The 24,546-nt window shown below is 43.4% G+C and overlaps 1 protein-coding gene across 2 annotated transcripts in view; it reads left to right on the plus strand.

Moving 5' to 3' along the window:
• syn2b (synapsin IIb) overlaps positions 1–24,546 on the plus strand; it is a 348,709-nt gene that overhangs the window by 200,886 nt on the left and 123,277 nt on the right. For both annotated transcript variants that reach the window (XM_080182020.1, XM_080182025.1), the window contains exons 2-3: positions 3,143–3,200; positions 11,582–11,673. In XM_080182020.1, the coding sequence (XP_080038146.1) occupies positions 3,143–3,200; positions 11,582–11,673 (150 nt within the window). The remainder of the gene's footprint in view (positions 1–3,142; positions 3,201–11,581; positions 11,674–24,546) is intronic.

A 24,546-nucleotide genomic window follows, 5' to 3' on the forward strand; every position in this document is an offset into this window, starting at 1 on the left:
GCATGGAACTTTCCATTCCAGGACCTCTGTCTCTCTGCAGCTTTCAAAACAACAACTCTTAGAGAAAGACCCACTCTCATACAGCAGAATCTTCAAGAGACTTGTATCCTGGCAGATTCCAGTCTCCAACTTTAGAGACAGGAAATGAGAGACACTCCTCTCCCTCGCAGCTCAAAAGCAGCATCTAAGCTTGGATATTCTGTGTACACCTAGCTTCATCCCATCACATGACCATATCTGCCAATCATGCCAATCAAACCCCACTCTGCAAAATCCCAGGGGAACACCGAGAACATAAGAACATAAGAAATAGGAGCAGGAGTAGGCCATCCAGCCCTTCGAGCCTGCCCCACCGTTCAATAAGATCATGGCTGAACTGTCGCTGCTCAGTTCCACTTTCCCGCCCTCTCCCCATAACCCTTAATCCCCTCTCCTATCAAAAACCCATCAACCCGCGTCTTAAAAATATTTAGCGAGGCAGCCTCCACCACTTCAACGGGCAGAGAATTCCAGAGATTCACCACCCTTTGAGTGAAGAAGTTCCTCCTCAACTCTTTGAAAAGAGAAGAGCAGAACTGCATTAGTTCAGATTAAGCAATTATGCTACTGCAGCAATAATACAGGATGCTGGTTGTGAACAAAAATTACACCGATAAAATGGAAGAAATTGCTAGAAATATCCTGCTCAGAAACATGACTAAAATACATTTCTTAAGGCACAGTATCACCACACCCTGGCATCATATCCGGATACCATACTTAAAAGGCTCCCTTCCATTCCAGTAGTTGCAGAAGCCACAGGGGTCCATTTCCAGTCCTGCCATCCTGACCCATATTGAGGTCCCTTTACCTAACAATTCTTTTGACAGATTTGGCATGTCCCACTCTGACCCACCCTCTCTGATTGGTTGGGAAACCTGGAAGTAGGGTGCGAAAGCTACAGCCCAGTTAGAACCATGGGAAAGCTTGGTTTCAATTACATTTGGGACTCCTGACCTGCTACCAGCCTCCCCACTGCATATGGACTTTTTTGGGATAAAAACTGGCCCTCAGTGCTTGGAAATAAAACCACTTTTAACTTCCACTGTTTATGAGACCCATTCTAATGCAAATTGAGATTTGAAACTAAATGCTTCATTCATCTACTCAATCTTCAGTAACAGCACTGTGCTAGTAATGTTTGTCCTTGCTCTATAACCTCAGATTATCTGAGCCTCTGACGTCTTGTAGAAAAATTATCCTAGGCAATTTAAAAAAAATATAGCCCTGTCTTTCCCTAATTGACTCCCCCAAGTGAAAATATTTGGCAGATTTCCAGTCTGCTTGTGATTTGGCACCTCTGGCAGGTCTGGCGTTCTGGCAAATCATAAATAACAATCAATGAGTGAGGTTGGAAATTTTACTCATGGAAGTTTTCTTCATTGCTGATTTGGAGCAGAGAACAACCGAATGACTCGCTGCACCTGGTAAATAGATGGGAAGGTCTGACTCAGAGATACGTAATCAGTGTTATAACGCAGTAGCAAAGTTGAACCCTTACTATTTATGACTGCAACATAATTAACAGAAAAGATATAATTTTCCTTGTCAAGGAACATTCTTTGCATAAATTTCTGTATTAAGCCTAGGAAAGTGCTTGGAGTTTCTATTTTAACACATTCCATGAATGCTCCCACGACTGAGATTAAAACAGACAAGGCTGTAGATTCTGGAGGCAGAGTTTTCCCATCCCGTCCGCCACGGGAATCATAGCAGGCAGGACAGGACCTTGCAAAAGTCCATTGATCTCAGGCGGGATTTTCCGGTTTTGGGGCCAGCGTGGCTGGAAAATCCCACCCTAAATTTATCCTTACCCCGTTTTTTGAACAAGGCAATTCCTCTGGCAGCACCCCTGTGTCCAATGATGGCAAGATCTTCTGCAACTTCCACCTTAATTCTGTTAATGGCGACTGACTAATGTTTCACAAACTGAGCCAAAAAAATTATTATTCACTGAGATAAAAAACTACCAAAAACATACTTGTTGCTAATGTATTTTTATTCTGAACAGAAACTTTCACAGGGCATACATTTTGTAAAAAAATTCTGATATCAGGTAAGAATTAGAGCTATAGAGTCATAGAAGTTTACAGCATGGAAACAGGCCCTTCGGCCCAACTTGTCCATGCCGCCCTTTAACTGATATGAAAGATTTCCAGTTTGAAGTTGGCGGATGTATAATAGTTTTGTAGAAGTGCCTTTCTATTCGTCTTTGAATCGATATTCGTGGGTTAACTCACCAGCCAAATCTGTTCACACCGGTGGGATTTTGCTATCCCGCTGCAGCGAACGGAGATTTGGCCAGCCGTCACATTCTCCAACCGCGCTGCAGCAGGACCGCGTTGTGAATGGCCAGTAAGATCACACCCATCGATGCAAATAGTAACGAGTTAGAATGCTGCTGGTCACAGGTAACCGAATGTAGTATGAAAATGTGTTGTATTATTTGATAATGCTTAAACAGTGCATTTTGATTACAGGAGGCCTCTAGCATCAACTCTAATCAGTGCATTTGAGCAGTTCACAGCCTCATGATGAGATCCTCATCTCCAATCTATTGACTTACAGCTTTACACACCTTTCTAAGTGATGTAAAGGCCAAAATTCATGTTTTCTCTTCCACAAACTCAATAACAGTTCTCCCGGCTGATGTGTCCATTATTTCTTGTTCACAAATGTCGAACAGAAACTCCATCACTATTGTTGTTGTCCGTAATAGGAATACCATGGATGGGATCTTCCAGCCATGCTTGCCCCGAAGCCAGAACATCCCGTCCAAGGTTAACGGATCTTTCCATGGTCTGCTATAATTTCCGTGGCGGACGGAATGTGAAAATTCTGTCCCTATGTCATCATCAAATTGGGCAAACTGGCAGCCATTTGAAGTCAGTGTTTGTGAGTTTCAGTGAAATGTCCCTTTTTAAAAACATGGTATTAGAAACTAGCTGATGAGATACCAAATTAATTCTGTCCAGCACATCTTTGTGACATTCAAAAGGAGAAAAGAGGTGGTTAAAATACTTTTTAAACAGCACTGTCTATGTATTACTCAAGGTAGTCAATGTTTAATTAGTGATTCATTTGGAACTTTCTTTCTTCTTAGGGCAAAATTGTTCCGTGGAAAAAAGGTACATGGAGAATATGATATCAGAGTGGAACAGGTCAGTATTTCTTTCTATCTTCAAAGCAGTGTCGAACATTATGTAATGTATTTTGAGTTGTGATTAATGTTTGTACGTAGTGTTCTAGTCTCCTGGAGTGATGCTAAACTTGTTTGGCTAATAAGTTGGCATTTAATAGAAGATCATTTTGACAATTTCTAGATATCAGTGACATTGATAAAGCATCTGTCCTGTTCCACCACTGGGCTGACTGGTAAAGATTGAAGAGTTGTCATTCATAAGAAGCAGTCTTCCTTACTAGGTGACAATAAACAAGAACCTTCAAAGACTGGCAGCTGGCAGTAGAATCATGGCAATTACCTTCAGATGCCAGCCCAATGCAAAATGAAAATTTGCATTAAACATTTTTTTGCACAAATGCACCTGATCTGAATATCCAAATCAAATAATGAATGAGATTTAAAATCTGTCAACCCTCATAGAACTGACCCAGTATTGAACTAGTATTTAATTAGTTTTTAACTATTGCATGACAAAGTCTTATTTGCTTCATCTGACTCCATTGTGGTAAAACGAAAAACACCCCTTGCTGATATCCAAAGACAAGGGTAGTAGGCTAGCAATCATCAGCAGTTATATTAATGGAAAAATGCATGAGCTCTTGTGGTATTCTCTCGATTCCAGGATTGGGTCACTGTCTGTATAGAGTTTGCACATTCTCCCCATGTCTGTGTGGGTTTCCTCCAGGTGCTCCAATTTCCTTCCACACTCTGAAAGACGTGCTGGTTAGGTGCACTGACCCGAACAGGTCATAGAGTCATAGAGGTTTACAGCATGGAAGCAGGCTCTTTGGCCCAACTTCTCCATGCTGCCCTTTTTTTTTGAAACTGCTAAGCTAATTCCAATTGCCTGCATTTGGCCCATATCCCTCTATACCCATTGTACCCATGTAACTATCTAAATGCTTTTTAAAAGATAAAATTGTACCCACCTCTACTACTACCTCTGGCAGCTTGTTCTAGACATTCACCACCCCCTCTGTGTGAAAAAATTGCCCCTCTGGACACTTTTGTATCTCTCCCCTCACCTTAAACTGTGCCCTCTAGCTTTAGACTCCCCTACCTTTGGGAAAAGATATTAACAATCTACCTTGTCTATGCCCCTCATTATTTTATAGACCTCTATAATGTCACCCCTCAACCTCCTACGCTCCAGAGAAGAAAGTCCCAGTCTATTTAGCCTCTCCTTATAACTCAATCCATCAAGTCCTGGTAGCATCCTTGTAAAACTTTTCTGCAGTCTTTCTAGTCTAATAATATCCTTTTTATAATAGTGACCAAAATTGCGCACAGTATTCCAAGCATGGCCTTGCCAATGTCCTGTACAAATTGAACAAGACGTCCCAACTCTGTATTCAATGTCCTGAGCAATGAAACCAAGCATGCCGAATGCCTTCTTCACCACCCTGTCCACCTGTGCCAGAGTGTGGCGACTAGGAGAATTTCATAGTAACTTCACTGCAGTGTTAATGTAAGCCTTACTTGTGACTAATAAATAAACTTTAAAAAAAACTGAGACACTAGACCATTCATTTATCAGCATGTCATAGGAACACTTTTATCGATTTGCCAACTAATCTCAATAATAGTAACTTCTAACTTAATATCTCAAAAGAATAGCTTCTTTGGTTTATTTAACTGAACCGAATCAAAAGGATAAAGGGTGGGATTCTCCCAAAAACATTCTAAGTGTTGAATTCACGTAAAAACTGGAGTAAATCTTGCTGTTTTTTCTTCAGTCAGATTTTCAAAATGAATCTTCCACACTCTGTGCATCACAGAGATCCCTACTGTGAATCACGCTAAAAATCTGGAGTGGGGCCTATTTCCGCGGGAGAGGCCAGCAGCATAGTACTGAGCGGCTACTGAGCATCCGCTGATCTGTCAGAACGGAGATCTGCACACCAGCAGTCACCCTGCACTGCCGGCCTCCAGATGGCTGGTCTCTTGGACGTGCCCTGGCCAGCCTTGAACCCTTCCCCCTCCACTCCGGGCCACCTCAATCCTCCCCCCTCCCCCCTTACCCCCAGCACTCCCACCCCCCTCCCCGCAGCCCCAACCCCTATCCCACCCCGCCAGTCCCCGGTCCGGTTCGGCTCGATCCTACCCCCCCCCCCCGCCCCTGCCTTCCCCTCCAGCACTCCTGACCCCCTCCACGCAGATCTGACTCCCAACAGGCCGCCCCCCACCCTCTCACCCTGAATGTCCAGCCCCGATCACTGGCCTCCCTCCCTCTGTAGAAAAGAAGCCCCTGTAAGTCTTGAGGCTTCAGGTTTATTTACAAACACCAGGTCAACTGTAGGGGTCGAAATAGGTGTCCCTGCACAATGCAGATTCAGTGAAGGAAAATTAAGTGGCCAGAAGCCAAAAAAACCATGGGGAGTGGGACAGGGCTCCACCATCATGAAGGGGGGAAAATCTCTTCCAGCAGCAGGTCAGACCATTTTGTGGGCCCTGGAGATGCCCCCCCCCTGCTCCTTTGAAACCCAGAAAAGTAATTTAACACTTACCTTTCTCTGGTTCCCTTCTCTTTAATTGAACTAGTTAAAGCCCACACTGCACTGACCCTTACCTCATACACATAGTTATATCGTCAGACTCCAGTTTCCATATTGAAGGGCACCAATTGGCTGAAAAAGGTTAATGCGTTGGACATCCTGAAGTAGGCCTCTTTGAAAATGGGATGAGCAGTATAGTGGGGCAGTAAGGCTGCCAATCCAATTTTGAGGCATTTTGAATCTCTGGAATTCTCTGTCCCAACGCCCTGTACAATTGCAGCAAAAACATCACTATCCCTTTACTCAAATCCTCTTGCTATGAAAGCCAATATGCCATTTGCCTTCTTCACTACCTGCTCACTTACTTTCAATGACTGATGCACAAGGCTACCAAGGTCTCGCTGAGTGTCCGCCTCTCTTAATTTACACCCATTTGAGAAATAATCTGTCTTCCTATTATTGCTGCCTAAGTGGATAACCTCACATTTATCCACATTATGCTGCATCTGCCAATGTATATGCCCACAAACTCAGCCTGTCCAAATCATGCTGAAGCGTCTCTCCATCCTCCTCACAGCTCACCCTCACACTCATTGTGAAATTTGAATTCAGTAAAAAAAATCTGGAAATAAGAATCTACTGATGACCATAACACCATTGTGGATTGTGAGGAAAAGGTATCTGGTGCGTTAATGCCTTTTAGGGAAGGAAATCTGCTGTCGTTACCTGGTCTGGCTGACATGTGACTCCAGAGACACAGCAATGTGGTTGACTCGCAACTGCCTTCAGGCAACTAAGGGTGGGCAATAAATGCTAGCCAGCCAGGGATGCCCATGTCCTATAAATGTATTTTAAAAAATCTTGAGCGGCTATTTACCAGGTTAGTGGAGCCCTGAAGTTAGAATGCTGCAAGGCTTCATTCAGTTAAACCTCTTTCTACAGGCACTTAGTCCTCACTGTTAGAAGCATGTGTGGCCAGGTTTAATCCTGTCATGGTTGATCATTTTTTTGCCAAAGTTCCTCTGGAAGTAAAGAGAAAACATTATTGTAATGAAATTTCTCATAAAATTTTGCAGTAGCTGGCTTCTGCACTTTGGAGGAAATGATTTATCAGTATGAAAAGTTTAAATTATTCAGTGGTGATAATATGTTTCTTAATTAAAACCTGTTATTCTCTGGTGTGGGAATTAATCAGACTTAACCATTTATTGCAATTTGCACAGATTTAGGGATCAGTGCTATAGGTATACACTTTATAAGAATGTGATCACAGCTGTATTGAGCCTCATACTCAATGGGGAAATTTACTGGACCATGAAAGCCAGCAGGAACCTTGGCTGCCCTCGTACAAGTCAGCAGAAACCTCCCTGCTGAACATGTGTACAAGAGTACACCAGGGCAATGAATTAAATCTACAATGCGTTGGACTATAAAATGGTCAACACCTCAGTGAATTACAAACCTCCGCTGTGTTTTTATAATGATGCTTAAGTAGAATCAAGGCGGTTCACTGCATGACGGCACAGCGGTTAGCACTACTGCCTCACAGCGCTAGGGGCCCAGGTTCGATTCCGGCCTCAGGTCACTGTCTGAGTGGAGTTTGCACATTCTCCCCCTGCTTGCGTGGGTTTTCTCCGGGTGGTCTGGTTTCCTCCCACAGTCCAAAGATGTGAGGGGTAGGTGGATTGGCCATGCTAAATTGCCCTTTAGTGTTAGGGGACTAGCTAAGGTAAATACATGGGGTTGTGAGGATAGGACATGGGTGGGATTGTGGTTGGTGCAGAGTCAATGGGCCAAATGGCCTCCTTCTGCTCTGTAGGATTCTATGATTCATGGCTCATGGGCGTCACTGGCTGGCCAGCACTTATTGCCCATCTCTAGTTGCCCAAAGGCAGTTGAGAGTCAACCACATTACTGTGGCTCTGGAGTCACATGTAGGCCAGACCAGATAAGAGTGGCAGATTTCCCTCCCTAAAGGGCAATAATGATTCATATGGGTTTTTCCGACAATTGACAATGGTTTCATGGTCGACAGTCGATTCTTAATTCCATATTTTTTTATTGAATTCAAATTCCACCATCTGCCATGGCAGGATTTGAACCAGGGCCCCCAGAACGTTAGCTGAGTTTCTGGATTAATAGCCTAGCAATAATACCACGAGGCCATCGCCTCAGTATTCTCTGTAGTAATCAGGTCATGAGAGGCAACAATGGAAGTAGGTTACTCACCCACTGTTCCAACTGGTATCTAGCGCCGTGTAAGATAAACGTTGTTAATACTGGAGCTGATTTGTGTGTAATAAAAATATGACTCTCAAAACACCAACACCATTGTTTTCAAATATATGCAATGTTTGGAAAATTTGTCAAGGAAGAATGCGGAAACATAGAAACTGGAAGCAGGAGTAGGCCGTTCAGCCCTTCGAGTCTGCTCCGTCATTCATTATGATCATGGCTGACCATCAAATTCAATATCCTGATCACCCTTCCCCCATTTCTTTAGCCCCAAAACTTATATCTAATTTCTTCTTGAAATCAGACAACATTTTGACCTCCAACTACTTCCTGTGGTAGTGAATTCACCACTCTCTGGGTGAAGAAATTTCTCCTCACCTCAGTTCTAAAAGGTTTATCTCTTATCCTCAAACTATGACTCCTAGTTCTGGACTCCTGCACCATTAGAAACATTCTTCCTGAATCTACCCTGTCTGACTCTGTTAGAATTTTATGAGTTTCAATGAGATTTCCTTTCACTCTTCTAAGCTCCAGTGAATATAATCCTAACCGACCTAGTCTCCCTTTATATAACAAATCTGCCATCCTAGTAAACAGCCTGGTAAACCTTCACTTCACTGTCCTCTATAGCGAGGACAATATTGGTTTGACCGTACAGTAGAACCTGACTAATCACTCCCTGCGACTAACTCCACTCAGGTCACTGCCTCACAGCGCCAGGGACTTGGGTTTGATTCCCGGCTTGGGTCACTGTCTGTGCAGAGTCTGCACCTTCTCTCCGCGTCTGCGTGGGTTTCCTCTGGGTGCTCCGGTTTCCTCCCATAGTCCGAAAGATGTGCTGGTTCGATGGATTGGTCATGCTAAATTCCCTCTCATTGTAGCCAAACAGGCTCCAGAGTGTGACTACTAGGGGATTTTCATTGCATTGTTAATGTAAGCCTACTTATGAGAAATAAATTAACTTTATCTGTAACTCATTCCTAATGTTTGCAGAACTTAGCTTGTGTTCTAAGAGCTGCTGAGGCAGTGAAGGCTTGTAAAACAACGGCTTGCTTAGAACCTGTTAACTTTTTAACAGTTGTCCTCTGCTCTCATGTGGCCTCATTAAAATGAATGTGAACCTACCCTCCAGACGAAATTGTCAGAAGCCTGTTTCATTTGTTTTGTTGATGTTGCCATTTAACGTTGAGCTGTTTTCAGGTCTTTAAACACAGCAAGGAATGTTATTAGCTGAAAATGCCACTGAGGTATTCCAGACACTGGTCAAAGGTCATGTGTGGCCACACTTTCTCATGTTACGATTCAAGTGACTATGAAAGCCGTAGACAAATGGAGTTGAACACCTTTACAGTGCTGACGTTCAGAAAGACAGTTGTGTTGCTACCATTTTATATGTAACATTGAGGTTTGTACTGCAAGGCAGTTTAGAAAATAAATCTATTTCATTCAACTCTGAATATTGCTTTAAGATTGCAACATGAAAGCATAGACTCCCCACAGTGCACAAAGAGGCCATTCAGCCCTTTGAGCTGCACCGACACAACCCCACCGAGGCCCTATCCCCACATATTTACCCTGCTAGTCCCCCTGACAATAAGGGGCAATTGAGCAATCAACCTAACCCGCACATCTTTGGACTGTGGGAGGAAACTGGACCACCTGGAGGAAACCCACACAGACACGGGGAGAATGTGTAAACTCCACACAGACAGTGACCTAAAGCCAGAATCAAACCTGGGTCCCTGGTGCTGTGCAGCAGCAATGCTAACCACCGTGCCACCAAGCCTCCCCAAAATAAAAGTCTCCATAGTCCCAGGTGATCATAGGGTGCTTTCTGTTTTGAGGGGGAGAAGTGACTGCTGGTGTTTTAACCTGAGAATCACCACACCTCAGGCGAAGGGCAGCGTTGAGAAGGTGGAAGCAAAGTAAATTGAAATTATAAAATTTTTACAGAATAATGGTGTAAATTGGAATGTGGATGTCAATAAAACATGAACGATTCAAATATAATTTCAAAAGATTATTATCCAGCTATTATGAACAGAGATTAAAAGTTAATCAATTATTAGTAATGCACTTAAACTCAGTGGTGGATTTCTTTTACTTTTCCATTTGAAATGCTGATGGGCACAGTGGTTAGCACTGCTGCCTCACAATGCCGGTGACCTGGGTTCAATTCCCGGCTTGGGTCACTGTCTGTGCAGAGTCTGCATGTTCTCCCCGTGTCTTCTTGGGTTTCCTCCGGGTGCTCCAGTTTCCTCCCACAGTCCAAAGATGTGTAGATTAGATGCATTGGCCATTCTAAATTCTCCCTTAGTGTACCCAAACAGGTGCCGGAGTATGGCGACTGGTGGAGTTTCACAGTAACTTCATTGCAGTGTTAATGTAAGCCTACTTGTGAGTAATAAATAAACTTTAATTTGATGCTGTGGACAGGATCTTTTTTAGATACACAACTGGCTCAGTCACAGAAGATGAGGGGTAGCAGTGGAAGAGTGTGTTTCTGAATGGAGGGTTGTGACAAGTGGCGTTCCTCAGGGACCAGTGCTGGAACCTTTGCTGTTTGCAATATATATAAATGATTCGGAGGAAAATGTAACTGGTTCGATTAGTAAGTTTGCAGATGTCACAAGATTGGTGGATTTGCGGATATCAATGAGGACCATCAGAGGATACAGCATGGCATAGATAGGTTGGAGGCTTGGGCGGAGAGATGGCAGATGGAGTTTAATCCGGACAAATGTGAGGTAATGCATTTTGTAAGACCTAATATAGAGAGAAAGTATACAGTAAATGGCAGCACCCTTAGGAGTATTGATAGGCAGAGCGATCTGGGAGTACAGTTGCACAGGTCACTGAAGGTGGTAACGCAGCTGAAGAAGGTTTTCTCCAGGTGCTCCGGAATGTGGATGTCTTGCCTTCATCGGCTAGGGCATTGAGTTTAAAAATTGGCAAGTCATATTGCAGATTTATAGAACCTTAGTTTGGCTGCACTTGGAATATAGTGTTCAATTCTGATTGCCACATGTGGAGGCTTTGGAGAGGGTACAGAAAAGATTTACCAGGGTGTAGGAATGGAGGGCATTAGCAATGAGGAGAGGTTGGAGAAACTTGGTTTATTCTCACCAGAACGACGGAAGTTGAAGGATGACCTGATAGAAGTCTACAAGATTATAAGGGGCATAGACAGATTGGATAGTCAGAAGCTTTTTCCCAGGGTGGAAGAGTCAATTACCCAGGGACATAGGTTTAAGTGCGAGGGGCAAGGTTTAAAGGAGATGTACAAGGCAAGTTTTTTACACAGAGGGTGCCTGAAACTCGTTGCCAGGGGACGTAATGGAAGCAGATACAATAGTGAGTTTTAAAAGGCATCTGGACAAATGCATGAATAGGATAGAAATATAGGGATATGGTCTCCGGGAGGTTTTAGTTCAGTCGGGCAGCATGGTTGGTGCAGGCTTGGGGGGCCAAAGGGTCTGTTCCTGTGCTGTAATTTCCTTTGTTCTTTGATCATGAGAGATTTGCAGAAAGTTTCCCTATTTTATTTGGAATATCATTCAATGTATTTTGTTAACCAGATGACCTTTCACCGTGCTCTGAACAGCTGTTTGAATTGTTTCTTTTTCAGGCCGAATTTGCTGAGATTAACCTGGTTGCTCAAGCTGATGGTACCTGCATGGTCGACATGCAAGTTGTGCGGAATGGCACCAAGGTTGTCAGGTGAGACAAGAGATTGCACGGACAAAGCACGAGGAACCCACACAGCCCAGCTGCTTTTCATTAGCAGTCCCATTCCCTTGGAAAATTACGTATCTGTACAGCTCCATTCATGACGGTGGGCCAATTAGTCCACTGATTGATTTGGTTCTTCATGTAACACTTCATCACCTCATAATGAGGCGCACTGTCAGCCAGGAATGAAGAAAAATTAGCTGTGGGGTTGAACAACAACATAGGAACGAGGCCATGTAACAACAGGTGAAGATATAATTAATGCACGTATGTTTTGACAGTTTAACGTATCACCTGGAACTGGAAGTAAATTCTTTCCAGATGTTATACGTTTTACTTTCTGCCTACAGTATGACTGCCCATATAACAACTTACTGCAATTCAAGTGATGCAGTGTTCGGTGAAACTATTTGAGATATTTATCAAGTGCATTGCAAAGCGATAAATAGATCCTAGTTCCATTTCTAGTTTAAAGTTTATTTATTAGTGTCACAAGTAAGCTTACATTAACACTGAAATGAAGTTACTGTGAAAATCCCTAGTCGCCACACTCCGGTCGGCACCTGTTAAGGGAACACTGAGGGAGGATTTAGCATGGTCAATGCACCTAACCAGCATATCTTTCGGACGGTGGGAGGAAACCGGGGCACTCGGAAGAAACCCATGTAGACATGGGAAGACCGTGTAGACCCCGCACAGACCCAAGCCTGGAGTCAAATCCGGGCACTGTGGGGCAGCAGTGCTAACCACTGCGCCATCGTGCCACCCCTAATGCATATTGTCAGAACAACTGTTATTGATTACACCATACACGTCAAATCAGAATACCATCATCTAGTGAAAGTTGAATGACTGTTTGCAATGTGATTGAGATTCTGTTTCTCTTCAATAAAACAGCTGGTAGTTTGCACTCGTATATTCAATCTGTTATGCATATTAAGGATGATTGGTCAATACAAAGCAGCAATTTGTGTGAGATCAATTTGAAAAATTCTTAAAATAATGAGAATTTTGTCCAGTCTGTATCAGTAAAGACCAGATGTAACAGTTTCTTTGCAAAATTGTTCCTATGCCCCTTATATGCTTTCATGAGGATTAAAGGAACCGAGTTTTCAAAATTGAGATTTGAGGCTTGTGACAAGGAACATGAAACCGTTGTCAATTGTTGGAAAAACTCATCTGGTTCACTAATGTCCCTTGTGGAAGGAAAACTGCCATCCTTACCTGGTTTAGCCTTATTGATGGATGGATAGGATAGAGGTGGAAAGACTCTTCCCGCTCAGAAAGGACAGTAGGACTAGGGGGCACAGCCTCAAGATAAAGGGGGGGCAGTTTAGAATGGAGTTGAGGAGGAACTTCTTCACTCAAAGGGTGGTGAATCTCTGGAATTCTCTGCCCGTTGAAGTGGTGGAGGCTGCCTCGCTAAATATTTTTAAGACGCGGGTTGATGGGTTTTTGATAAGAGAGGGGATTAAGGGTTATGGGGAGAGGGCGGGAATGTGGAACTGAGCCACGACAGATCAGCCATGATCTTATTGAATGGCGGGGCAGGCTCGAAGGGCTAGATGGCCTACTCCTGCTCCTATTTCTTATGTTCTTATGTTCTTATTGTGACTCCAGAGCCACAGCAATATGGTTGACTCTCAACTGCCTTTGGGAAACTAAGGATGGGCAATAAATGCTGGCCAGCCACTGGTGCCCATGAATGAATAATAAAAAATAAATGTATTTATTGAATCCACAACATAATCCCAAATTCTTTAGAGTACATGTAAAACTAAAGGAATTCCCCCTAATTGTCAGATCGTAATCTTAAATATTGTATATATTATCCAAGAACTCTTAGGATAAGGCCTTCTGATTTGGTCAGTGACAGGATGGTGTGACTGCGAGTGAGGCAGGTGAGGGGTCCCAAAGGACAGGAGTGCAGGCACCTCAGCTTCTGCAATTATCCAATGCCACCATCTAAGGGTTCCCTTCCAAACCACACACCAACCTGACTTGGAAACATATCACCATTCCCTCACTGTTGCTGGGCCAAAATCCTGGGATGCCCTAACAATACTGTGGGTATACCTTTGGGTACTGTGGCAGTTCAAGGAGGCAGCTCACCACCACCTTATCAAGGGCCATAAATGTTGGCCTGGCTAGCGATGCCCACATCTTAGGATTGAATTTTTAAAAATGTCCAATAGTGTGAGCAGGAACCTATCCATTTGAGAACCACACCACATAAAGGTAAAATACTGTGGATGCTGGCATCTGAACCAAAAACAGAAAATGCTGGTTAAGCTCAGCAGTCTGACAGCTTCTGTGGAGATAGAATAGAGCCAACATTTCAAGCCTGGAAGACCCTTCATTAGAGCTAAAGACAAAGAAAATAGGACAAGATTTATACTATGAGGGTGGAGTTTGGTTTGGGAGGGGCGGGGGGGGTGCTATAATTAGACAAAGGGAATGTAAATGCTTGAATAAGATGCTAGGAGCATCTATGAAGACATGCTTAGCATACTGCTCGCATACCACAGGCTGCTGTGATAATAGAAAGTCTGACCAGCCTCCAGGACAAGAATAGGCAGGTCTGGGATGGTGCAGAATATGTTTGCTCTTCCTGGGCATCACACCTTCCATTTTGCCAAACTGTACTCAACCTCTGCCCACTTCATGACTTTGAGCCAGACCCTGAGATTTTTATAATTTGAATTTGAATCCTTCCATGCCCCTTCAATGCCGCTAAATTTAGAATGCCTGTCATCCTGCTGCAAATTGTTTTCTGCTACTTTTTGAGGAATTGAGAGATTAGAAGGGAATAGGTAAATTAGGCAGACGTCTTACGGAAAATGGTCGGAACGCCAAAATTCAATCCATACTAAACATCATTGTGATGAGGAAAAATGGGATTTGACATTCAATGCACTAACTCCCACCGACTATATATAGCCTGTTACATATTCTATAAACCAGTGTGTCCTTCACTGCATTGTGAGCAATGACACTGCACATCTGCTAGTACTTAGAATAAAAATACAAGCAGCACTGGACAAAAATGGAGAATCTTCCAAAAGTTGGCCTTTTACTGTTTGTGCAGTGAAAACATACTGAATTTTCACTAAGCTTATTTTCCATGATTACATTTTGCAATCAATGTATTGGAGAGTGGGATTGACAAAATATCTCTCTACCAACTGTATAGCTTTTATCCTTCCATGGTAATTTCAGTAAACAGGTTGCAATGTGACATTACAGCAATGTAATTACTGTTCTGCTCACCATTAAGAGGATAGCTCATTCTGTATTCCTGCCATGTGAATTGCCAGCTCTTGTTTTGCAAATCGACAATGTATCCCTTAGGAAAATATACTAATAAAAATGCAAATCAGTGCTGTAAATGACAGCCCTTGTTTCATGGCACATTCAGATAGACGTTGAAACTCAAACAGGAGTCTGATACTCTACATTTGAGAAGTCATTGCAACAGATACTAATCTCTTAACCTGCTAGCCCAGCAATGACCCTAAAAGAGCAATAGCGACAATGCAATTGGATCAAATCATGATGGAGAGAATCACAATGTTGTTGTAATGCAAGCTGTCTCCACTGTTGTGCAGAGAATGTCGCATTAAACCCTGAATTGCAAAAGCACAGATGGAAACAGAAGCCATCCTCGATAGTAATAAAAGCTTCATTAACAATTACAGTCTGAACATAGCTAACTAAGGAGCATAAACAATCAGCAATCTCTGGTGGTTTCAGTAATTCAAACATCCTATATGACCCAATCTGTATGAGTGAGTGAGTCAGTGGTCAATATTGGGCTGGTTTAACAATTAATATATTCGCCTCTCTGCCTCTTGCTTCATTTGTGGTAAAGAGGGATATGGACCAAATGCGAGCAATTGGGATTAGCTTAAGAGTTTAAAAAAAAGGGCGGCATGGACAAGTTGGGCCGAAGGGCCTGTTTCTATGCTACAAGCCTCTATGTCTCTATGACCTCAGAGAAGTTGATCTGGAAGATCTGATGGAATATCTCTTTTTCAAAATTGTTAGGGACCAGACCAGAAACTCCAAGGTAAATTATGCAGTTGGCCTAAACCCTAACTTTTGCATTTGATTTTGGTAGTAGGGTGAGTATAAGATGTTGCATAGAATCCCTACAGTGCAGAAGGAGGCCATTCAGCCCATCAACTCTGCACTAACCACAATCCTGCCCAAGCCCTATCCCCATAACCCCATGCATTTACCCTGGCTAGTTCCCCTGATAGTAAGGGGCAATTTAGCATGGCCAATCCATTTAACCACATTTTTGGACTGTGGGAGAAAACTGGAGGACCAGGAGGAACTCCATGCAGACATGGGGAGAATGTGCAAACTACATGAGACAGTGACCCAGCTGGGAATTGAACCAGGATCCCTGATGCTGGGAGGCAGCAATGCTAATCAATGTGCCACCGTGCCGCCCTCGCTCCAGGTATGATTCAGTTGACCCACTAGGAAGCTTTTATCAAAACAAACTTTATTTAAGAACACAGTTAGAATATAACAAAAAGAATTAGATAGCTGGGAAGGTCCAGTCCAATATTTCACTTCAATGTCAACTCATCGGAACTGGAAAATTTTGAAGATGTTATAGGTTTTGATAAATACAGAAACAAGGAAATGGCAGACCTTTAAGGAGATACTTCATGACTCTTATTAAAGCTATCTTCCACTGAGAAATAAAGACTCTATGAGAAGGATGTGTCATCCATGGCTAACTAAGAAAGTTGAGGATATGTGAAATTGAAAGAAAGGTTGGGAAAATTTTAGAGACCAGCAAACAGTGACTGATAAAAGGAAGAATGCTGAGTTTGAGTGAAAAAGCTGGCTATAAATGGAGAAAATTAAGGAAAAGCTCCTACACAAATATACATAAATAAGAGAGTAGCTAAAGTAAGTGTTGGTCCCATGGAGGGTGAGACTAGGAAATTAATAATGGGAGCAAAGAAATGACAGAGACTTCTGTGAAAGGGAAATCGTGTTTGAGAAATCTATTTGGAGATCTTTTAGAATGTAACCAGTAGAGTGGTTAAAGGGAAACCTGTAAATGGAGTGTATTTGGATTTCCAAAAGACATTCAAAAAGGGAAACTTACATAGGGTAGAAAGAGGCAAAATTTATCTGCTGTTTGGGGACTCTATAAAGAAGGGACATAGCGTAAAAGAGTCATGAGTAATGTTAAGAAAAACACCTGCATGCTAAAAGTATTAGATTCTTAAAATTCTCTTCTGCAAAATGATGTGGGTCAATAGTTAATTTTAATTCTGAATTTGACATTAGCCAAAGGAATTGATGGACATTGGGCAAAGGTGGGCCCATGGATCATCTTGAAGATGGAATGGGCTCAAGGGGCTAATTGGTCTACGTTCCTGTTGCTATGTTCCTCCCTTTTTTCTCAGATGGCCTTGTTCCCTCCCATCTAACACTATAGCGAAGAATTGCTAGCAGAAATCAAATATTTAGCTTCGATGAGAGATAGGCAGGTCAAAAAAGCAACCCAGCAGCAGCTTAAAAGGACAGCTGACAACAAACCCTGTATGTGGTGGATGAGCCCTTAATACAGCTCTACTTAAGGTTTCTGGTTGGTTGTTTATGCGATGAGTTACCGAGAGAGCTTATTGCTTAGTGTACCGGGTTCAGGTCAGACCAGACCAACGTCACAAATAGCCCTACAATAAGCCTAGAACTGTTATTTACTTATTTTAAATTAGCATTCTTTAATATCTCTGGCATTCACCATGCCAACCAATGCAGGAGTATGATCCAAAATAGTGGACAGTGCACTGCCAGCATGGAATCATATACATGTTGCCCATCATTAGGCAAACTTAGGTGGCCATTTCATGCTTGTAAAACAGGTGATGCGTGATCCAGTTTCTAGAATGATACGTGTAAACTCTCATTATCCCTGTTTTATTTAGTTTATGTTCGATGTTGGATAAGAAACTAAAACAGTGATACGAAAATATGTAGTACAAAGATAAATTTCATTATGTGCTCAGAAATGTGCAGACTGTTATTGGTATTGACCTCTTAGTTTCATCCTGATCGGGTCCTATTACTCATTATGTCCACTGTCAAGCTAATTAACTTAAAACAAAATTAAAATAGGGTTGTTCATTTAAGACCAAGGTGAGGAAAAGTTTCTTCTGTCAGAAGGTTGAGAGTCTCCAGAACTCTCTTCCTCAAAAGGTGGTGGAAGCAGAATCTTTAAATATATTTGATGTGGAGTCTTGATTAACAAGGGATGAAAAGTTATGGGGGACAGGCAGGACTGTGGGGTGAGAGGTTACAACCAGATCAGCCATGATCTTACTGAAGGGCGGAGGGGCCAAGTGGCCTACTCCTGCTCGAAGCCCATATGTTCATATGTAAATATGAATTAAGCCAACAAAATGCAGGAGAGGGAGGAGCATTAATGCTGAAGGAAATAAATGAAAACTAATCATAATGATCCAAGATTTTAATGTAATTTTACTAATTTATGAACTTGTAGCCAAGGAAAATCCCACTTAGAGAGAAGCAGGTATTCGAATTACATACAGCTGGAAGTGAAATTGGATGATAAAATTCATTGAATAACCTCATTTAGGCTCATTCTAAAAGTGCTTGTCTTAAGTTATTAAGCAATCTTAATAGTAATTGGAAGTGGCACTTGATGAAGAGCCATGCCAAGGAGATTAGCAGAATCAGAGTGCTGCATTTCAGAAGAGTGATTCTGCAAAGGAATAATGAGGTAAGTGATATTTAGGCTTTAGTTAAAGTGATTGAATGTTGAGGTATAAAAATTCAGCATTGCCCATCTGTTAAAGATTTAAGCAATGCAGGAAGGCAATGCGAAGTGATCATTAATCAAGCTCGGCTAAGTGGCATGTGGTAATTGTTAGGAATCAGTCTGAAGCTTTCTTGACAAACATTGCAATCTCAGAAATGACCAATATGATGGTTCAAAAACAGAGTTAATAAAGTTGGTAATGAAATAAGTTTGCGTGGAATGCGAAAAGTTGCTTAAAGGGATCTGGGGACAATTGGGAAGTGGAATAATGACCTCTAAATTTGACCGCGTAGTGTTGGCTTTGTGGATACTAATCAGGCTCCCAGGCCTCTGGTTTGGCAAGCAGAAAATACATATAATTCCAACCAGAAGTGTACAGCTTGCTATATTGGATGAAATGTCTATTTTGGCATCAGGAACAAGTATCAAGAATATGCAAAGGTGGAAATAATTTATTTAGTATAGGGTCCAGCACGTCTCTTGCAGAACCCATGCTTGATTTTTGAACACGTCAGAACCTCACTCAGCATGTGCTAACTGGAAGGGAGGCCTCCAGATTGACCTGAATGTGGAATCAGGAGGAGTGACCTTGTCCCCCACATCTCAGGAATGTTTGTTCTAAATTTCTAACTCTTTATTCCCAAGTGAAAATAAAATATCTGGGTCGGAGAGTGTCAAATCATTATAGTGGCATAGAGTATCAGAAGAAGCAGAGCTGGATGTACACTGGCCAAAAGGAGAAATGCAAGAACCATTGGGTATTGGCAGATTTTCTAAGCAAACCATTTAATTGCACTGTATTCATCATCGTAGGCAAAGCTTTGTGAGTTTTCAAGATACTTATTCAGGGTGAGCAACAAATGCTGGCCTTGCCAATGGTGCCCACGTCACATGAAATCATTCAAAAAAGGAACTTTATTTACCTGACCAATGTAACCCCCACCCCATCACCCTCCCAATCCCCGCCAGCGTGAAATCTCGCCGGCCCAGAACATGTCTGGACCAATGTGGCCCATACATTTTGACATCTAGATGAAGGAGGCCAGGGGCTACCTCCAAAGTCCAGACATCGTGGACCCTGAAACATGGGTTGGGGGAAGCATCTATCAGGTGGATCTTCCAGTATCAAGGAGGTCCATTTTCCAGATTCAGAATGTCCCTGAAGGTCCATCTTCCTTCTTCATTGCTGCATCAATAATGTCTGGATGCCTTTTAAAAAATGAAGCCCAGATATGATGACAGGGTTGAAGTCATCCAGCCCACCACACCAAACATAACAAAACCCACTGACACATATTTAATGAGGCTGGTGTCACGTGACATGGCACGATTCTCATGGCCATCCTCAACCTTTAGCTTCCAGAATGAGAAAGTATTGGTTTTAATGAAGCCACTGATTCTATTTTCAAGAATTAGATCAGTTTGTCTTCTGACGCATTTTTATTTTCTTTTGCCATTCTCTTTTATGTTCTACCCTTTTAGTCCCACCATTCTGCTGACAGGATTTCAACAGCGCACTCTGAGGAGGAGCCAGGAATCACTGAGAGCAACTTTTGAATTTCTGTGTTTAGCAGAGCCCGTGTGAACAACAGAAGTTGCTCTGAGTTTCCACAGCCGTAATGATGGCGACGGCTGGCAGTTTCACCATCATTGCAAGTGGTCATTGAAACAGGAAGGCGTTACACGTTGAACAGAAAGCTGTTGGGGGCTGTTCGTTAGATATGTTCAGGAGAGAGCTGGTTGTAGCCCTTGTAACTCAAGAGATCAAGAGGTATGGAGAGAAAGTGGGAGTGGATATTGAAAGTGCACGATCAGCCATGATCATTTTGAATGGTGGTGCAGGCTTGAAGGGCCGAATGGCCTACTCCTGCACCCACTTTCTATGTGTGGCAATATTTTGTGTCCAGGTGGAATTGCATGTTAATACTTTTGTCCTTGATGTTGAAAGGATAATTTGTAAGGTTACTGGTGATATATTAAAGAGATAAATCAGTTTAACAGTCCTCAGTGCTCTGGTCAAAATAATCAATGGCAATAGATTGTACCTTGAATATTCCATTATGTTTGTTATAATTTATGCGGTAAAGGTTGCAAGTCTTTTGCGCAGACGTTAGTCTCCAAGGCAATGTACTTTCTGTGATTTTGTAGCTTGCACAAAATATATAACAACATCATCAGTCAAGGATGGATAAAGACTCTTGAAGCTTATTCTATTGGTGCCTAAAGGCTCCAGTTATCCAGCCACCTTTTACTATGTGGTTTTGGATATGTATCAACAAGGTTTAACTGGAAAGCTCTTAATCGCTCACAGCTTGGGTCAGACATGAAAGGTGGATCATGGCTGTGATTGGATGTGAAGTCAAGCTTAGAATATTTTTTAGGAATTCCTTTGGATTTACAAAGGTGGGGTACTCTCTGACCTCGCCGCGCCGTTAGTAGATCGTGCTAGTTCTGGAGAATAGGAGCGGGCCTAAAAATCCATTTTGCACCTGGTGTCAAACAGTTTGCGATTCTCCCAGTCTCTTTCTAATGGCACGAACCAGTTTGTGCCCAATAAGGGCACGAGGCTGATCAGCATATTTAAAGTAGTATTTGAATATACAGAGCGCAGTCAACTCCCAATACATGAAGTTCACCAGTCTGCAGCTGTGGCATGATAGCGGCAGGAATCGGTACTGCTGTCCACCAGTGAGACCTCACCTGATGGTCACGCAGAGCGGTGGAGGGCCTCAGAGGCACTGAAGCCCCCAGGTGGTTGGGAGCATGGCCAGGCAGTGCCAACTTAGCACTGCTTGCCTGGCACAGCAGCGGTGCCTGTCAGTGACCACTGGACTGTCCGGCGGTGGTCACTGGACAGCCCGGCGGTGTTAGTTGGGCACCACCAGTCTGCCGGGGCCAGTGCCTAGGGAGTGGATCCTGAGTGGAAGCCATGATGTAAGGGGGACTGTGTGTGGGGGTGCCTGACAGGGGGATCATATAGGGATGGACTGGGGAGGCAAGTCTTGACTGGGGGAAGCATGTCAGGATTCTTGATAGGGGGGCAAGTCGGGGTCACGCACAGAGACACATGACTGGTGGCCCATGTCAGGGAGGGAGTGGGAGAAGATGCCCAGTGCACTAGTGCACTGTGAGATCAGGACACCCTGTGCATTGGCACCCAAGCGCTCTGAAGCCAGGCTCACCGGCACGTTTAGGCACCCCCACCCCCACCCCGCCCAACCCCAGTACTAGCGTGAAACTCCCAACTCTCCAAAAAGTGACTGAAGCCAGAATTCTCCGGCCATTCACGCCCCGCTGCCGCCACAAGGGAGGAAGGAGAATCCGGTGCTCAGCCAAACCTCGATCCACTGCAGTGGGGCCAGAGAATCCACCCGGCATGAACAGCCAGAGAATTTTAGCCTAAGTGTGGGAGGATTTTGATGCCTGAGAGATTGTTGTCGATCACTCCATTATTCTGACTGTTAAAGTTTTTTGGTAGAATTCCACCCAAGTCTTTTACTGAGATTTTTCATGTTATGAGAAAGTGGATGCTCCCAGCAACACTCCAGCGATATTAGAAAGTGTCTACAAGGAAAGCTGAACTCTGCATATTTATAGTCACATTGTCTGTGATGAGGGGGTTGAGCTATGACGAGAGGCTGAATAAACTAGGCTTGTACTCGTTAGAGTTTAGAAGAATGAGGGGAGATCTCATTGAGACGTATAAGATGATGAATGGGATGGATGGGATAGAGGTGGAGAGACTCTTCCCGCTCAGAAAGGACAGTAGGACTAGGGGGCACAGCCTCAAGATAAAGGGGGGGCGGTTTAGGATAGAGTTGAGGAAGAACTTCTTCACTCAAAGGGTGGTGAATCTCTGGAATTCTCTGCCTGTTGAAGTGGTGGAGGCTGCCTCGCTAAATATTTTTAAGAAGAGGGTTGATGGGTTTTTGATAAGAGAGGGGATTAAGGGTTATGGGGAGAGGGCGGGAGTGTGGAACTGAGCCACGACAGATCAGCCATGATCTTATTGAATGGCGGGGCAGGCTCGAAGGGCCAGATGGCCTACTCCTGCTCCTATTTCTTATGTTCTTATGTTCTTATGACCAGCTTCAGATCTGTTGGGTGGAATCTCCCATTCTGCAGCCAAAATTAGGTGGCTGGACCTCAAAAGCAGGAAGGTGGGTCAAGTTTGGTCTGGCAATTACACACATTTCAGTTCATCAACATGTCCTCATGTTTATCAGTTACCAGACAGATGGGCCAACCAGATGGAGAGAGTTCGACGGTTCACATCGATGGCTGGGTTTCCCCACATCCAGGGTGCTATGGACTGTATGCATGTGGCCATCAAGGTGCTAGTTGGTGAGTTAGGAACTTTCATCAACAGCAGGGGTATCAGAATCATAGAATACTACAGTGCAGAAGAGGCTCTTCAACCCATTGAGTCTGCACTGAAACTTGAAAGGCCCTGCCCATCTAATCTCACTTGCCAGCACTTTACCCACAGCCTTGAATATTATGGCATGCCAAGTACTCATCCAGGTACTTTGTAAAGGATGTGAGGCATCCTGCCTCCACCAACCAGGTAACACATTTCAGACCAGTCAATGAATGCCTGCGACCACAAGACACGGACTCTGCAAGTTATCCAATAACTCTCATGATTCTTGCACATTGCGGCTCTCCCAGGTACCAAGCCTGTTTGTGTCTCCTGCACAATTGGATGGATGGCTCCTGGGTGTCAAGGACAACCCTTGAAGAGGTGGCTAATGACCCCACACCATTACCCAAGCTCTGAAACTGAAGAGAGATACAACAGGAGTCATGCCTCCGCAAGAGCAGTGGTAGAGATGAGCATCAGGCTGTTCAAGATACCCTTCAGATGCCTGGAGCAATCCGGGAGACTACTACAGTATCCTGCAGAACGTGACCCCCCCATAGTTGTTGCTCTACACAATCTGACTCTGACACAGGGACTCAGAGAAGGCTGACGAAAATGAGGCAGCTCCACAGGCTCAGGAGGATGACTCTTATAATGGGTGGGAGGATGACTCAGGGATTACACAGGGTGACGATATCAAGGCAGATGACAGGAACATTCATGGGGGCAGGAACACGTGGGATGTATCCATCCAGCGACCTTCAGCTAGACACCCAAGGCATGGAGACCGATTCAATCCAATGGCAAGATTTCATCTGCAAAAAATCTTTACGTGAGAGCCCAACTCAGAACTCCAGCACCACAAAATGTCCTACAAACCTGTGCGACGTCCAGCCACTGTTCCAATTATGCATCCATTTCAACCCATGGAGTTACAGAAAATGCTTATGTTACTTCACATTAACATATACCAAACCAAACAGAAACCTTAAAGCAATGGACACAAATAATGGCATCTTTGACATTCCTCTGTTGTGCCTTAAACATACACCTCTGGGTGCTGGGTCTCAGTGCCCCCTGCCTGGTATCAACATTGAAGGGAGCTTACTGACTTTGGTGGCTGTGATGATATTGGCGAGCGTCTTCTGGCCACCGGAGCCTGAGTTGGTTCTGGCTGGGAGGGAGCATCCAGCCCTGTGGCTGGGCAGTCCTCGGTCATCATGGCATTGTCCCATACAGCTCGCTTATCCCAGATCTTTAAAATGGTACATCTCACTCACACAATCACATGCACAAAGATTAAATACAAATGGAAGAAAAGCAATCCTGTAACAATTATCTCTGTATCTTTTATGATAGGCCTGTAGTTTCTTAGATTAAGTTGATTATTTAGTTTAAGTGATGGTCTTGAAAGAAGCTTTTTCAGTAAGCTGAGAGGATTCTTGCAGTCAAATTTCCAGGAGGTTGGTTCTCACAATAATATAAATTTGGAACAGGTTGGAGAAAATCCTTTTCACACTTTCAAGGTATTGCTGTTAATTACTTTGACTACTTGGATGATTAGTAGCTGGTTTGATGGCTTTTATGGGAATTATCCAAGCAGTTTCTTGCTGAAATTGTCAAATAGACAATAAAATAAATGGCTTCTTATCATGTGACTTGTACAAGCCCTTTTTCCCCCCAAAAA

The sequence above is a fragment of the Carcharhinus amblyrhynchos genome, chromosome 3, assembly GCF_965287045.1.
Source record: "Carcharhinus amblyrhynchos chromosome 3, sCarAmb.v2.hapA, whole genome shotgun sequence".
Taxonomy (NCBI): Eukaryota; Metazoa; Chordata; class Chondrichthyes; order Carcharhiniformes; family Carcharhinidae; genus Carcharhinus; species Carcharhinus amblyrhynchos.